The sequence below is a fragment of the Schistocerca serialis genome, chromosome 8, assembly GCF_023864345.2.
Source record: "Schistocerca serialis cubense isolate TAMUIC-IGC-003099 chromosome 8, iqSchSeri2.2, whole genome shotgun sequence".
Lineage (NCBI taxonomy): Eukaryota > Metazoa > Arthropoda > Insecta > Orthoptera > Acrididae > Schistocerca > Schistocerca serialis.
The window spans coordinates 229,494,577-229,510,060 of NC_064645.1; the positions used below are offsets into that span (position 1 = coordinate 229,494,577).

Genomic DNA, 15,484 nt, shown 5'->3' on the forward strand with positions numbered 1-15,484 from the left:
AATGCTCACCATAATTCTCCCTTCTTATATCTGTTTTTATATCTTCATCCCATGTTCTGTAGAGCCATGGGTGTTTCTGCACTGAAGGTATTTGTGAATTATACTGCAAAAGTCTACTTACAGAGTTTCAAGAACCAGTATTAAGTAAAGAATCTAGAGGAATTCTTCTGTCTCCTATGTACTGTTTGCATAGGAACCATGAAGACGAGACTAGATGGAGGTAGTAAAAGCAGTCATTTTTCTCACACTCCATATGATTCGAATGAGAAGCAGCCTTAAGTTATGTTGCCAAGCTAAGTACTCTCAGCCAAGCACTTCATAGTGGTTTTCAGAGTGTATACACAGATGTAGATGTGAACATCCAGTTATAAACATCTCATCTGCATAAATTCTTTTCCAACTCATGCAAAATACACTGGCATCTTCAATTTTTCTACAAACTGGCAAGTGTTTGGAACCAACAGTACTTATGTGATCATTTTGGTGTTTTGTTAATTAACTGTTATAGCAGACAGTATAGGGTTGCAATCAGAAGAAATATCATTGCTCTCTCAACTGATGCAAATCCCTCACTGCTGCATTCACAGAATACCTTTCCAGTTATTATACTGGTTTGGTGACAACTTTGAGAAATTTACACACATTCAGTTTATCATTTCATTTTACTTTTTCACTGTATGCTGACACAAGCTGTGTTCCCATGATGTATGTGAATGTTTTCTTGTTATGGTGGTATCATAACTGTCATAGATGAAGTAGAAAGTATCAACAGGAGATATTGTGTGCATACAATTGTGAAAGAAATGCCATGTTGTGTGTTATAAGCTCACTGGACAAAATGTTGGTCACCTCCTTAAGGACACGTGGAGTGGCCGCATGGTTAGAGGTGCCATATCACAGATTGCGCAGCCACTCCCACTGGAGGTTCAAGTCCTCTCTCAGGCTGGGTGTGTGTGTGTGTTGTTCTTAGCATAAGTTAGTTTAAGTAGTGTGTAAGTCTAGGGACAGACGACCTCAGCAGTTTGGTTCCTTAGAAATTCACACACACACACACACACACACACACACACACACCTCCTTAAGAAAACATTCTGGTAACATTGTAGCAAGCACACTAGACAGCAGTGCAGAACTGGTACCAGGCACCCATGTGACCTTCCACCGCTAATGTAAATCATGGCAGTGAAGTGGTATGTATGTGCCATACATTTTTATGGAATCAGCAGAGCAACATGGGTTGACACAGAGAAGTGGTAAAATGACAGAACGAAGCTATAATGTTTGGAAGTGTTCGTGTCAAAACCTGAAAGAATTTGCCCAATTTGTTGGTATATCTACATGGACTTTCCAATATATCTTCAAGTAATTGTGTTCAACTAGTGGCTACGTAACATTACATAATAAAAAAGATTCTGACTGATACGGAACAGTGACAAGAGTTATGACTTGGCAATGACAACTGGTTTCACATCATACAAGAACTGCTACTGTCAGTGACATCAGAACCATCTCAACCAGTTGCCTTGAGAACATTTCGAAGGAAACTGCACACAATGGACATTTGGGGTTGGGTACCTTGTAAATGGGCATTTTTTTCTTTCTTCTTTTTGCTAAATGATGCAAGGCATTGAGTCCACTAATGCCCAACGAGGCATTTAACATGCAGATTGTGGAGGGTGTAGTTTAGGTCAGAGATGTTTCTGTTATGTTTTGCGAGTGTTTTACATGCTATATCTTAGACCCACTCATTCAGGTTACTGTGAAAATGATCCAGAATGTTTATATCAAGGTTTTTGGTAACAAAGTGTTGCCCTTTTTTTTACATCTGTGTGGTCAATGTGCTGTGGTCACTGCCATCTTCCAATATGAAAACAGTCATGTTCACAGAGCTCTATGTATACTTTCCTGGTTTGATGAACGCTCAGTGACTGTATTGCACCTCAGCTGCTCTGCTAGATCACATAGTCATACTCCCTCAGAAAATGTCTGTGGCTATTTGGGAAAATGGATGAAGTGTAGTAATTGGTATCTCCACAGTTTGGTTGCTCTATTGGGATCTAATCATGAATGATTGGATTAAGCTATGTGTAGCATATCTGAAGAAAATTGTGGAATTTCCTTCTCACCGAACTGAAGCCTTTATGTGAGCTACAGATGATGTTACTTTTTTCCCAGTGTAATTATCATACATTGATGGACTGCCAGAGAAACAATAACAGAAAAATTTGTAATTATTTTTGGATGTCAGGGGCTACTTCTGATTACCTTTCCATAAGAGTGGTAAGCCATTTGTGAAGATGTAATCAAGAAACAATATAGTTGCATAATAAACATACTCACATTTCCATCCATAGTGATTCTGTAATTTCTTAACTTTACTGGCATTGACAATTTTGTCACGAATCACAGGCCTTTACTCTATGAATATTATCAGTAGTTCTGTATTTATTGCACCTACTTTCACTTTTTACACATAACTGATTTTCACTACTTTGCAAAATAGCTGTCCTGTCTTAATTCCACACCAATGCACAAGCTACCAATGAATGATATTGTTATTTCACTATTTCAGTGATTATAGCTTTTCAGTGACAAAACCAGATGTCACAAACAATTGATTCCATGGTTTTGTCACACATGGTAACTGGTGCTCCATCTGAGTAGCTAAACATAAAATGCACTGTCACTATTATGTATGGTAAAATAAACAGTTGAGTAAAAAAACTGGAATGCTGTCAAATGCGTGCAGCCCAGGTGTACCTATAGGTCCTGTATCCAGTTTCATGATAGCGAACGTAATTCTTGGGAGCAATTTGCTTGCTGAACACAGCAGTGAAAATGAAAAAAAACATCTTGTTGATAGAAAAAGAGGAGAATGAGAGAAGATTGATAATTCTAGTTAGAGGATTACTGTCAGATGGTAAGTGAAGAAGAAGAGCTGCTGTTCCTCCTGAAGATTAATTGAGAAGACACAGAAGATTCTTGAGTAGTTCAAGGAGTACAAAACCTTGACCACTGATTAATACAAATGTACAATGGTGCTTGACACGTCTTATTATACCCTTTCCATGCCAGAAGACATATGGAGAATATTGGTGGAAGTGTACGATTCGGGTTGTCTTTTCCAAAACTGTAGCATGGAGGAATTGAAGTATTGAGCCTCAGGGCTTCATATGGCCACACTCAAGGAAAGATGACTGGTTACATCTGTGAAAGCATTTTAGGAGACCCTGTTAATTTAATGGAACACCGATTGTTCCCGAATGGTGTTTCCATTTTGCAGTATGATGATTTCCCAGCTCACAGTGAATGAACAACTCCCTGGCTTCCTCAGTTGTCAGATTTGATGTGTGTGTGTGTGTGTGTGTGTGTGTGTGTGTGTGTGTGTGTGTGTGTGTGTGTGTGTGTGTGTGTGTGTGTGCTGACACATGTGCATGCATACTTGTCTATAATTGTCACAATTTGTCTTATTTTTTCCAGTGGGCAGTCAAAAAGAGCAGAAGAAACCAGAAGAAAAGGAATTCATCTGTCCAGAAGGGCAAGGAAATGGAAACTTTGCAGATCCTGCTACCTGCCGCAGGTTTTATCAAGTGCGTACATATTATCATGTTATGAATTTAAAACAACTTTTATTAACTCTCTGTTTGTTGATACCTTTCCATACACTAAATAAAATAGCTTTTTGATATGGAGTAGAACATGGTAGCATGCAATTTGTGTGTCTGTTACAGTGTGTGGACAACTATCCTTATCTCAACAGATGTCCATCAGGATTGTATTTTGATGACATCAGTAAGCTGTGTACATTCAAGAATGAAGCTAGATGTGGTCCCATTGCCACAAGTAAGATGCAAAGATATTAAAAATTCTAATACCATTGTAATACACTGCCTCTTCTGTCGCACAAATTCACTCATGTGAAAACAAATTTTCAGCTCCAGCACCCAGCACAGAACCTCCAGTAGACTTGGCAAAGAAATGTGACACAAGTGCTTGCACTCTGCCATACTGCTTCTGCTCCAAGGATGGCACACTTGTTCCAGGAGGTCTGGATCCTGAGGAGGTACTGTGTAGATGATTGGAACAATAATAATAGCATAAGCAATAAGATTTAATTTTCAGTGCAATTTCCACAAGCAGCCATTAACTGGAATTGTCCTCACTCACTCACTCACTCACTCAACCAACCAACCAACCACCCATCACATTCCATAAATTCCATCATGAAGGAGAGACTTTATGGTTGTGGAACAAGTTGAATCGCATATTAAATGTCAACAGCAGTCACTGAAGACTATTTTTGTAAATTACAATCATAATAAATTATGACTGTGTTAATCTACTCACACTGATAATTATAGGGATAGAGTATTAGAAATTTGGAAAGGACTGATTGTTACCTATCATACGAGGGCCGTTCAGAAAGTAACCTCCAGTTGATTTAAAAAAATGCACCAAGTTAAATAAAAATATTTTAATATATACATCTTACAACTACATCTTTGCACTATTTTTCTACATAGTCTCCATAGCGATTGAGGCACTTATCGTATCTCTTCACAAGCTTTGAAATTCCTTCTGCGTAAAAATCACCCGCTTGTGCCTGGAGCCAGCCTGTGACTGCATCTTTGAGCTCTTCGTCGTCATCAAACCGCTGTGACCCGAGCCATTTCTTCAAATGCATGAAGAGGTGATAATCACTTGGCGACAGGTCTGGGCTGTAAGGTGGATGGTTGATAACGTCCCACTTGAAGGACTCAAGAAGGGCCGTTGTTCTGCGAGCAGAGTGAGGACAGGTGTTATCGTGCAAAAAAACCATACCGGAAGTCAGCATACCACGGCGTTTGTTCTGTATAGCCCGTCGTAACTTTTTTATTGTTTCACAGTACACGTCTTGATTAATGGTCATACCACGTTCCATGAATTCAACCAACAACACCCCTTTGGCATCCCAAAACACCGTTGCCATCAGTTTTCTGGCAGAAAAATCTTGCGAGGCTTTTCTTGGTTTGGTAGGCGAATTTGAATGTGCCCACATCTTTGATTGTTCTTTTGTCTCAGGGTTCACGTACTTAATCCAGGTTTCATCACCGGTCACGATTCTGTTTAACAATGGTTCTCCTTCGTCCTCATAACGTGACAGAAAGTCTAATGCAGAGGCCATTCTTTGAGTCTTGTGGTGGTCGGTAAGAATTTTGGGCACCCATCGTGCACAGAACTTACGGTAACCCAATCTTGCTGTCACTATCTCGTACAAGAGAGTCTTAGAAATCTGTGGAAAACCAGTAGACAACTCCGACATTGAGAAACGTCGATTTTCACGAACTTTTGCATCAACTGTCTGAACGAGTTCGTCAGTCACCAATGATGGTCTACCACTCCTCTCTTCATCATGAACGTTTTCTCGTCCACTTTTAAATAAACATACCCATTCACGGACAACTCCTTCACTCATAACTCTTGGTACGTACACGGCACAAAGCTCATGATGAATAGCTGCTGCAGAATATCCTTTGGCTGTAAAAAACCTTATGACAGCACGCACTTCACATTTGGCGGGGTTTTCTATTGCAGCACACATTTCAAACTGCCACAAAAACTAAACTAGTGCAGATACGACGTTCACTCGACCACGGCTTGATGCCGACTGACCTGTTGAGTGCGTGAACGCACAGATGGCGTCGCTACTCCCCCCACAACCCGCACTGTGACCAATTGGAGGTTACTTTCTGAACCGCCCTCGTATAAAGAAGGCCTTGAGTTGCTCACTGGCACAACAAAAATAAACTACAGCAGTTTAAAAGAAAAATACCTTTTGGATGCTGCACATTAATTTCTTTTTCAGTTTTCTTGTGCATACAGGCCCATTCTGGTTTATTTACAAGGCACCTTCAGTGGATCAGATCAGCACCTAATTCATTATTTGCAAACCAAACAGCTTTCTCTCAAATTAAAAAAATGGTTGAAACCTTGCACTTTTTCTTGCAGTCACTTTGTTTTTGAAACACAGCACTGTAATTGTCATTTTCTGTGTCCTGAGAGTCATTAATTCATATATTTCAGCATCTGGGCAAGGCCTTCTTAATTAGTACAAGACACACGCACATTCACACAAATGCAACTCACACACAAATGGTCACTGTCTCCAGGCATTAAGGCACAAATGAAACTACATGAGATGTGAGTGGCAGTCTAGCTGGGGTGAGTAGTGGGCATGGGCATGGGATAGGATGGAATGGGAGGAGGAAGAGATAGCAGGGTAGAGGTGGGGAAGATGCTAGTGCTATTAGGTGCAGCACTGGGAGGCTGTGATGGCAGGGGGAGGGGGTGGGGGAGGGTAAGAAGAAAAGTAAAGAAAGGGAAAGGACTATGATATGGCACTAGCAGGATAGAAGACATGTTTAGTACTGGACAGGGAGCACCGAAGAAGATAGCCTGGTGGACAGGGGCTAGTGATTGAGGCCAGCGGGGTTATGAGAATGAAGGGTATGTTGCAGGGAGAGTTACCACATGTGAAATTCGGAAAAGCTAGTATTATTGGGAAGAAATCAGATGGCACAGGCTGTGAAGCAATCTTTGAAGTGTTGGGTGGCATGGTCAGGAACTGGTAGATCTAGTCATCTCTTGGTCCCACTTTGGTAGTGGCCATTCATGTGGTCAGACAGCTTGTTAGTTGTCATCCCCATGTAGAATGCAGCACAGAGGCTACAGCTAAGTTGTTGGATCAAATGTCCCTGCCTTTGATGGGCTATGAGATGCCTTTGAAAGGACTGGAGTAAGTAGCAGTGGGAGAATGTATGGGACAGGTCTTGCCTTTAGGACTATTGCAAGGATATGGCCCGAACCCTACCCTGCTCTCCCTTCTCATCCCTGACCCCAGTCTCTTCCTTACCATCACTACCCATCCCAGCTAAATTACTGTTCATATCTAATACAGTCACATTCAGGCCTGTGTGCCTAGAGACAGTGGCCATGTGTATGTGAGTTGTGCTGGTATAAATGCATTTGAGTTTTCTACTGCCGAAGAAGGACTTTGCACAAAAGCTGAAATATTTCTAGCATTCTTTCTCCTTATGCATATCTGAGACTCAGCATCTTCATTATGTGGTGAGTAGCAATCTATTCTTTCCATACTGTTGTTGCTCTATCTGGACATTCCATTGGTTGGGTTTACGTTACATATGTACATGTATGTAAGGCAAAAAACAACTAGTTGTGGGGAGGCAAAAAGATGCTGCTACTCCTCTTCCACTGCTCAGCTGCTGCCTTGATATTATAATGAAAATTACTCTGACTTAAGGTAAGGAAAGATATGACTGAAGCATCCATACAACAAAACAGATTTAGTAATATCTGTTTTGAATGGTTTCTAATTTCTTTAGTCTTATCTATTTTTGAAGCTCTCTTTCCTCCAATATGTTGTGTTTGCTTTCTCACTATCAAGTGTAATGAAGTTTGACAAAACATGATGTTGCTGCAGACTATATTTCTTCACTTGTGAGATAGTTACAATAAAAGAACAGGCACAAGACTAAAATTCTTAGCCTTTTGGTAAACTATATCCCATGAAACATGAAATCTGTGTGCTGGACTGAGACTGAGACCCAAGCAGTTAGATGGGAGAACACTGTGAGCAAAAGTGTGTTTTCAAAGTTTTTGTTTGGGTATTCATGTGGTGCATGTATTTAGCTGACCACACATGACAAAAAATAGGAATGTTATGAGAAAAGCACACTTAGTAGCAAAACAAAAATTTAAAATTGTAACTTTCATGATTCTTTCAACAGCAAAAGACATTTTACTGTCTAAATCCAGATCAATCTGGCAAACACATTACTCAGCAACTTCTGAAGACAGTAAATACGGGGTGTTCAAAAAGTCTTTCCGCAATGCCGCATGATTGTTGGCCGCATGTGCCATTTGATTTTTATCCTGCCTGGGTTATTTCGCTTCAAGTGGACTCTCCCAACATTCCACTGTTTCGTTTATCTCAGCCGGCATCAGTAGTATTGTCAGTAGTATCATTGGTGTGTGTCATTACATGTTGATGTGAGCGTTTAAGTTTAGTTCCTTTGTTCGTTTATTTTGTTTCTGTCACTGTTAAAATGCTAATCATTGAAGATCATGTGTTTTTAGTTGAACAAGTGTTCAAAGCTGGTGGTAAATACACAGTTTCAGTTCGTCAAACATTTAATTCAGTTTTCCCTGAGACAACACTTCCACATTGCGATACGTTGCGAGATTTGATTAACAATTTCAAAGTAGGGGTTCAGTGTTTGGAAACATGATTAGACAAATTGAATTGTGTAGTCAACAACAGGGTGGACACTTGACTTGTATTTCACTGAGTTTCATTTCGGTATATTCACTGCAGCATACGGCATGCATGGCTAACAATCATATGGCACTGTGGAGAGACTTTTTGAACACCCCGTATAATTTTTAGAATGCTACCATACAGTAATTCTTCTGACTGTAGTATTTTCTACAGTGTGCTGGAAGCTTGTGCCATCTTGAGGCAGCTCCCCCGTGTATTCTATGTTTTTGTACAGTAGTGTTTAACATGTTGGAGATAGGAGTAAGTCACAAAACTGAAACTGCTTGTAATTTACAAACATATGCTTTAACTCCTTCCTCAAACAATTTATAGGAATATCTGGATTCAAGAAAAGGAGAAAATTGCAGGCAGCATGAAAAGCAACAACACTGATTGTAAAAGCATTTGTATTTGTACACCATGTAATAATCATTTGTCTTTGAAGTTTATCAGTTTCCTCATGTAAATAGTAAGCAAGCTGTAATGGGCAAACTGTAGCTCATTGGTACCAAGCAGCAGCTTCTTTTTCCAAAGTAGCAGCTTTCCTGAAAATTTTTTGCCATGACTTGAAATGAGGGGTTCCTGTAGAAAGACCTACCCTCATCCCTCCAAGAAGCACTCCGCTGTTCGCTCAACTCAAGCAATACCCTGATTCTTGCCTGTGTCATACCTGCATGTCATTCTCTTGTGGATAGCCCAAGGCAGGACCTATTCCAAGTTCCCACCCATTATCTCTTGGTGCAGTTGAGTCACAGGTATCTTCTGTCCAAGCCAGCATAGGACCACAAGTGAAAGCAGCTGCTTCACATACCAAATGTGCTGCAATGACTGAGCATCATTCTTTGTGGGTATGGCAACTAAGTAACTGTCTACCTAAATGAATGGCCCCTGCCAAAACTGTGGCCAATTATAGAGGTAACAACCCAGTCACTGAACATGCTGGACATCACAACATCAAATACATCAGAGGTTACATCAGTAAATGTGCTGAATAGATTTCCCTTCCTTGCCCTCCCTCCTTAGCACCGTTTCTCAGCACTTTCCCCCCATAATATCTATCATTCTTAGAATTCCTCCTGGTCTAAGCCTCTACCAGTTCCTATCCACAGCTGACATTTTCCCACTGCCTTGACCTTATAATTCCCTCAGCTATCATTTTGACAGTGCTACTAAGATGCATCTGTCTCACTCTATATTGCCTCTTAATATCTTTCCACCACCTCCTTGCCAAGTAAATCTTAACAACTCCCAGCTGCCCATAAACAGTATTGTGTATTACCCCTGTGTGTGTGTGTGTGTGTGCGTGTGTGTGTGTACACTGTACACTTTGATTGGAAAAGAATAAAAATACTGTAGCTCACTTCAGAACTAATTTTCTATGCTGTTCTGCTACAAAACACAATTACAGCTTTGGTGGCCTTTGTTTTGGTTAGTACGGTTCTTGTGCTTTAGTTTCATCTCCATCCCCCTCCCCTCCCTTTTTTTGTGACTCTACGAGAATATGTAGGAAACAATTGTGTTGAGTGTATCAAACGAGAGCAGGAAGTACAAAGCCTCACTATATCCACTATACCATGTAATCGTGGATCCATGTTAAGTAAAAGACACTAAAAGAAGATCAATACATCTACCTTAATTAAGTTCAGTGTTCTGTTAGCATCTGAGTGAAGGTGAGAAACAGTGGTTGGATATTTTTGTGTTCCTCTCCACAGTGTTCTCTGCAGCATCTATAGCGCCAGCAGGCTGCACTCACAAATCAGTATGCAGCTTTTTGATGGTGAGGAAGCTTGCCTGCAACCATTGATTTTTAAATATGAGTGTCATTCCAAAATTAGTGTCTTCTAATTTTTTGTGTTAACTTGGAGTGTCTGAGCTGGATTGTGTCAGTGTGATACTAAATTTTGAATCTTCGCACAAATGTCTTTTAGGTTTTGATGTCCTGTGACAGACAGCTATAGTAGGATGTGTTTCTAAATGGCATCTGACTTCAAGGTGCATATGAGACAGAGGTGTATCATTGAATTAATTGGTACTGAATAAATTGCACCAATTGAAATCCATTGGAACTTGCTAAAGATATATGGAGGCTGTGCAGTAGATCTTATTACTGTGCGGCAGTGGGTAGTGAATATCAGTAGCTGTGAAAAATATGTACACAATAAGCTATCCCTCAGTTGACTGTGCTGTTTCCATCCTCATAATGAACAGTGTCTTGATCAACTCACCTTTGATGATTAGAAACTATGATTAAGGAATTATATAGGAATGCAGGCATTCTAAGCAAATTTTATTCTGAAATCTTCTCAGATTATTAACAAACTCTGGCATCACACCATTTCGATGAGTTTCATGCTCACCATCTTCAGGTGAACTGTTGAATTCATATCCAGTTTGCTCCTTTATAGCCACTGGACCACATACTCCTCTGCTGGGGACTTAACAGGTCAGTCAGTCATGTGCAACTGGAAGTCAGTCATGACCGGGGGTGGGGCTCTTTGGTTGGTGGAGAGGAAATCCAGGCATTGAGTCCTGGTGCTAACTGTCTATCCTCCATCCTCCCCCACCTCCCCCCCCTCACCTCCCCCCCCCCCACTAACTTCATCGGATTTACATCAGAGCATTCCTGATGTGTTTTTGTTAAAGCCACATCCTACAGAATGGTGAGTTGGAAACCATTATACTGGTGGACAAGATCATCATGTACTCTTATTTCCACTGCCTCTTTGATGAGTGAATTCCAAACTCCATTCATGTGGCACAGCTACTGTATCTGTTTCTTTTCTTTCTCCCTCCCTCTCTCTTATAATAAAGAAAAGGAAAAGAAAAAGAGGAGGAAAGAATGCGTCCTTTGTTGATGCTGTGCTCAGCAACTGCTTATTTGATGGTTAGAATGAGGTGAACATTCCTTCAAGACCATGCTGCAAGATGCATTGCTGTGTCTGGCTGATGTACTTCATGTCACACTCACAAGTGATACTGTAAACACCACGTGCCCATAGCCCTGGTTGGTTCTTGATTGATCCAGTCATATTCTTCATTTTTACCAATGCGCTTCTTCACTATCTTGACAATCTTGGCTGTGGGTGATCCTGCATATGGAAGGCATGTCAGATGTGTGATTTATTTTTCTGTATTTTTTTTTCTTCTCCTTCTTCAGATTGAAAGCATTTCTCATTTGTCTCTCAAAGAAGCTTTTCATGTGAAATATTCTGCACAGATGACAAATTTTCCTTATCACATATGGCTTGCATTCTGTGTACCAGGGTGATGAGCACAGATTTGCATTTCACTGGATAGCAGCAGCTAATGGTGTTTACATCAATGACTGCATGTGTCTTCTTTCTGTTGATGGAATGTCCCATCATATTTTTCTTCATCAGACTGTCTAGCAATGGTAGGCACATGTTTTCTTGCACCACCATGGTGAAACTGATGTTGTTGTCTATGCTGTTAGGGTGGCAGAGGAATTCTTGTAAGTTGTTTCTGCCATGTAGCCAAATCATGAATATGTCATCCACACACCTGTAGAATGCCTTCAGCTTCAGACACACTGTTTTCTTAGAGTGTTTCACATATATGCTAGTGATACCTGGTGCTAGAGGGGATCCAACAGTGACACCATCTATCTGTTCATAGAACTTTTCACCAGACTGGAAGTAGGTGGCAGTGAGTGTGTGTTGAAATATTATCACCACGATGCTGTTGAAGTAGCTCTGTAGTAATACCGTTGAATCTACTCGTGGTACTTCAGTGAAGAGCGATATTACATAAAAGTTGACTAGATTAAATTTTTGTCCAGATATACAGCTTGAAACACTTTCACAAACTCTATCAAGTTCTTGATGTAGTGTGGACAATGACTAGTGAGAGCTTTTAGCAGCTATGCCACATGTTGGCTTTCCATACATTGGCATATGTTTGAATGCTTAGTGTTCACTATTGGGCATAGTGGATCTGCCTACTTGTGTATTTGTGGGAGGCCATAAACCTACGGTGGTACCAGATCAATAGAGTACAATATTTTGATCATATCCTTGTCCAACCCTGAGTTACTGAGGAGTGAGATGATTTACCTTATTACTGCTGGTTTATTTATTTACATGTAAAGTTCTGTAGGACCAAATTGAGGAGCAAATCTCCAAGGTCATGGAATGTGTCAGTACATGAAATTACAACATAAAAATAATAACAGATAAAAATAAAATACTTATGAACCCAAAAAAAGTCAAGCCATGAATTTAAGTAAATGCAGCCAACGATATAACATAAGGATCAGCTTAATTTTTCAAGGAACTCCTCAACAGAATAAAAGGAGTGACCCATGAGGAAACTCCTCAGTTTCGATTTGAAAGCATGTGGATTATTGCTAAGATTTTTGAATTCTTGTGATAGCTTATTGAAAATGGATGCAGCAGTATACTGCACACCTTTTTGCACAAGAGTTAAGGAAGTAAATCCAAATGCAGTTTGGATTTCTGCTGAGTATTGACGGAGTGAAAGCTACTTATTCTTAGAAATAAGCTGATATTGTGAACAAGAAATGACAGTAAATAATGTATAAGTTTTAAAAAACTCTTTATTGCCATTGGACTAACTCTCCTACATAGTTTGTAATTATATGTGACATTTGTTTGAGTACAAAAGCCTTTTAGTGTTAAAATTTGTGCATCATGTTTTGAAAGGCCATTCACACTTTTACCAACAGAATTCCCATCTAGTAAGGAAGAAGGAATAAAAATATTGTCTATGGCTGTGCTATTGTTCCCCTGTACCCTAGTTGGGAAAAAACACACTCTGCATCAGATCATATAAATTTAGGAGATATACCAACATCCTTTTTCTTGCACAATTGTATACAAAATTAATATTGAAGTCACCACATATAACTGATATCTGGTACTTTCTACAAAGCAAATTAAGAACCCTCTTGAGCTTGAGCAGAAATGCTCTGAAGTCAGAGTTAGGGAACCTATAAACAGCAACAATTAGAAATTTAGTTTCACTAAATTCAACTGCCCCTGCACAATATTCAAATATCTGTTCAGTGCAGTGCCGTGATATGTCTATGGACTCAAATAGAATACTGTTTTTTACATACATGACCACTCCTCCACTCTGTAACGAACTCCTTGAGAAACAGCCAGCTAATCTGTATTATGGTAAAGAGAGCCTCTGAATTGTCAAATTATTTAAGTGGTGCTTCGATATACCAATAATTTCAGAGTCGACATCTATAAGCAGTTCACTATATCTCTAATACCTCTTATATTTTGATGAAATATGCTAATTTCTTCTCTACTTGGAAACATGATGTCCTATGAAGGTAATTCCTTAGTTAGAGGGACTTCCTTTAAGCAGGTATAACTATCAGTTGACTTCAATTTAAAAAAGGTGCAGCTCTAACATGAACTACTGTAGGAATTTTTCCATGAGTGACCCCATCACCCACCACCACACTGTCACCTATAAGCTTTGCTAGCTTCCCCTTCCTATACCCATTGAGGTGCAGGCCATGCCTAGTGAAACCCAATCTATCAATAGACTCAACTGGCACCATTGCAATGTGACCCATGCCCTCTAGCATCAATGCCTTCTCCAGCCCCATGTTATCATGCCTAACAGACGCATTACAATGAGGCCAATCATGACACTGAAACATTTGCACAAAATGCACATTAGTGCCACCTGTTTGAGTAGCTATTTTTACCAGGTCACCACCTGTCCCTATCAAGACTATTCCCTGCTCCACCCATTATAACTACCTGATCCTCCTTCATAAAATTCCTACATAACTCCCCTATGCTGTCAGTCACTTGAGCCAACCCTGCACTAGGCTTCACAATGCTGGTGACTTGATACTCACTGCCCACACTTTGTGCAGCTGCTGGCCCACACATGTGAACTACCTAGCAGCAGAACCTTCTTCTTTCTGTTAGCATTCGCAACAGACTTAGGCCTCCTAGCAGCTGAGGACTGCCGCATGTTTCCTACATTTACAGCTACAAGAGGCTCCTCTCCACTCAACTCTGACATTTGGTCAAATCTATTGCATATACACAAAGTACAACTATCTGAATACCTCCTCCTAGCTGCCTTCTTGCCAACTGCCAGTTCTCATTCCCCTCAACCTATTTAGTTTCTCCTTTGTGTATTGTAACTGCACCTGAAGGGCACAGATCTTATGCTCCTGCTCCTCTATCAACTTATTTCTACTACAGATTCTGCATTCCCATGAGAGGATCTCACTAGAATCCCCACTAGTTTCCCCACTGCATTCCCCGCATTGAAAATACTTTGAACAAATCCCACACTGTAATGCACTACTCACAAACCTACAACTGAGCCCACACTCCTCACTCATGGTAAAATTTTACAGTTACTGAAAAAATGTGTACGTTACCTACGTTCAATTACACCAGTAGAACTATTTATAGAACTAACAATAGCGGTCTCTAAATTATCTCTCTACTAAGAAAGCTACAACTTTTACTAAAATACTAAACCACAACTAATACCATTATCATGTTGATAGGCTGTAGCAAGTAAGCAGTCCATGGCATCACCTCCTTATTCCAACAATGCTGTAAGGAAAACAGTCTGCTGCGCAAACTCATCTTCTTGATTCATAGCTTTTGTAACATATTCAAGCTGCACAGAATCTCCTCCCCACAGAGCTGTTCTGTAAGGGAATGCTCCTCAATGACTTTCTTAATAAATCCTTTTGGGTTATGAGGCAAGTCTTGGCATTGCCTTATAGCAACGTTTTGATGAATTTTCTGCTTGTCATTTTTATGTCTTGGTCTCTACGGGTGGCAAGGACAGCACATAATAAGTCAGTCCTCAGGTTACAATGAAAGAACTTTTATTGGTAACACACAGAAGAACAGTTCATGATTTTGATGTGGAACAGAAAAGAAGAGCAACTTCTAGCATAATTAGAGTTCTCACTAAAATCCAGATCAGTGTCCTAGGTCAATATTTGGTCAGTGTCCTGGTTGGTGTCCACCTTGGTCATGTGCAGGCAGTTCGGTTTGTGGGTCGCACTGACACACTGGATTGACATCTGGTCGGAGATTGGGATGGTACCGAAGACTGCTGCTGAAGGTCACTGCTTATGGATGAGCTGCAAAGAGCAGCCGGCATTAAGCCTGAAGTGAAAGTGGCTAC

General features: G+C 40.3%; 1 protein-coding gene across 1 annotated transcript in view; it reads left to right on the top strand.

Moving 5' to 3' along the window:
• Positions 1-15,484, top strand: part of LOC126416379 (chitin deacetylase 1) — a 216,981-nt gene that overhangs the window by 170,469 nt on the left and 31,028 nt on the right. The window contains exons 2-4 of the mRNA XM_050084059.1: positions 3,481-3,590; positions 3,732-3,843; positions 3,936-4,063. Coding sequence (XP_049940016.1) covers positions 3,481-3,590; positions 3,732-3,843; positions 3,936-4,063 — 350 coding nt within the window. The remainder of the gene's footprint in view (positions 1-3,480; positions 3,591-3,731; positions 3,844-3,935; positions 4,064-15,484) is intronic.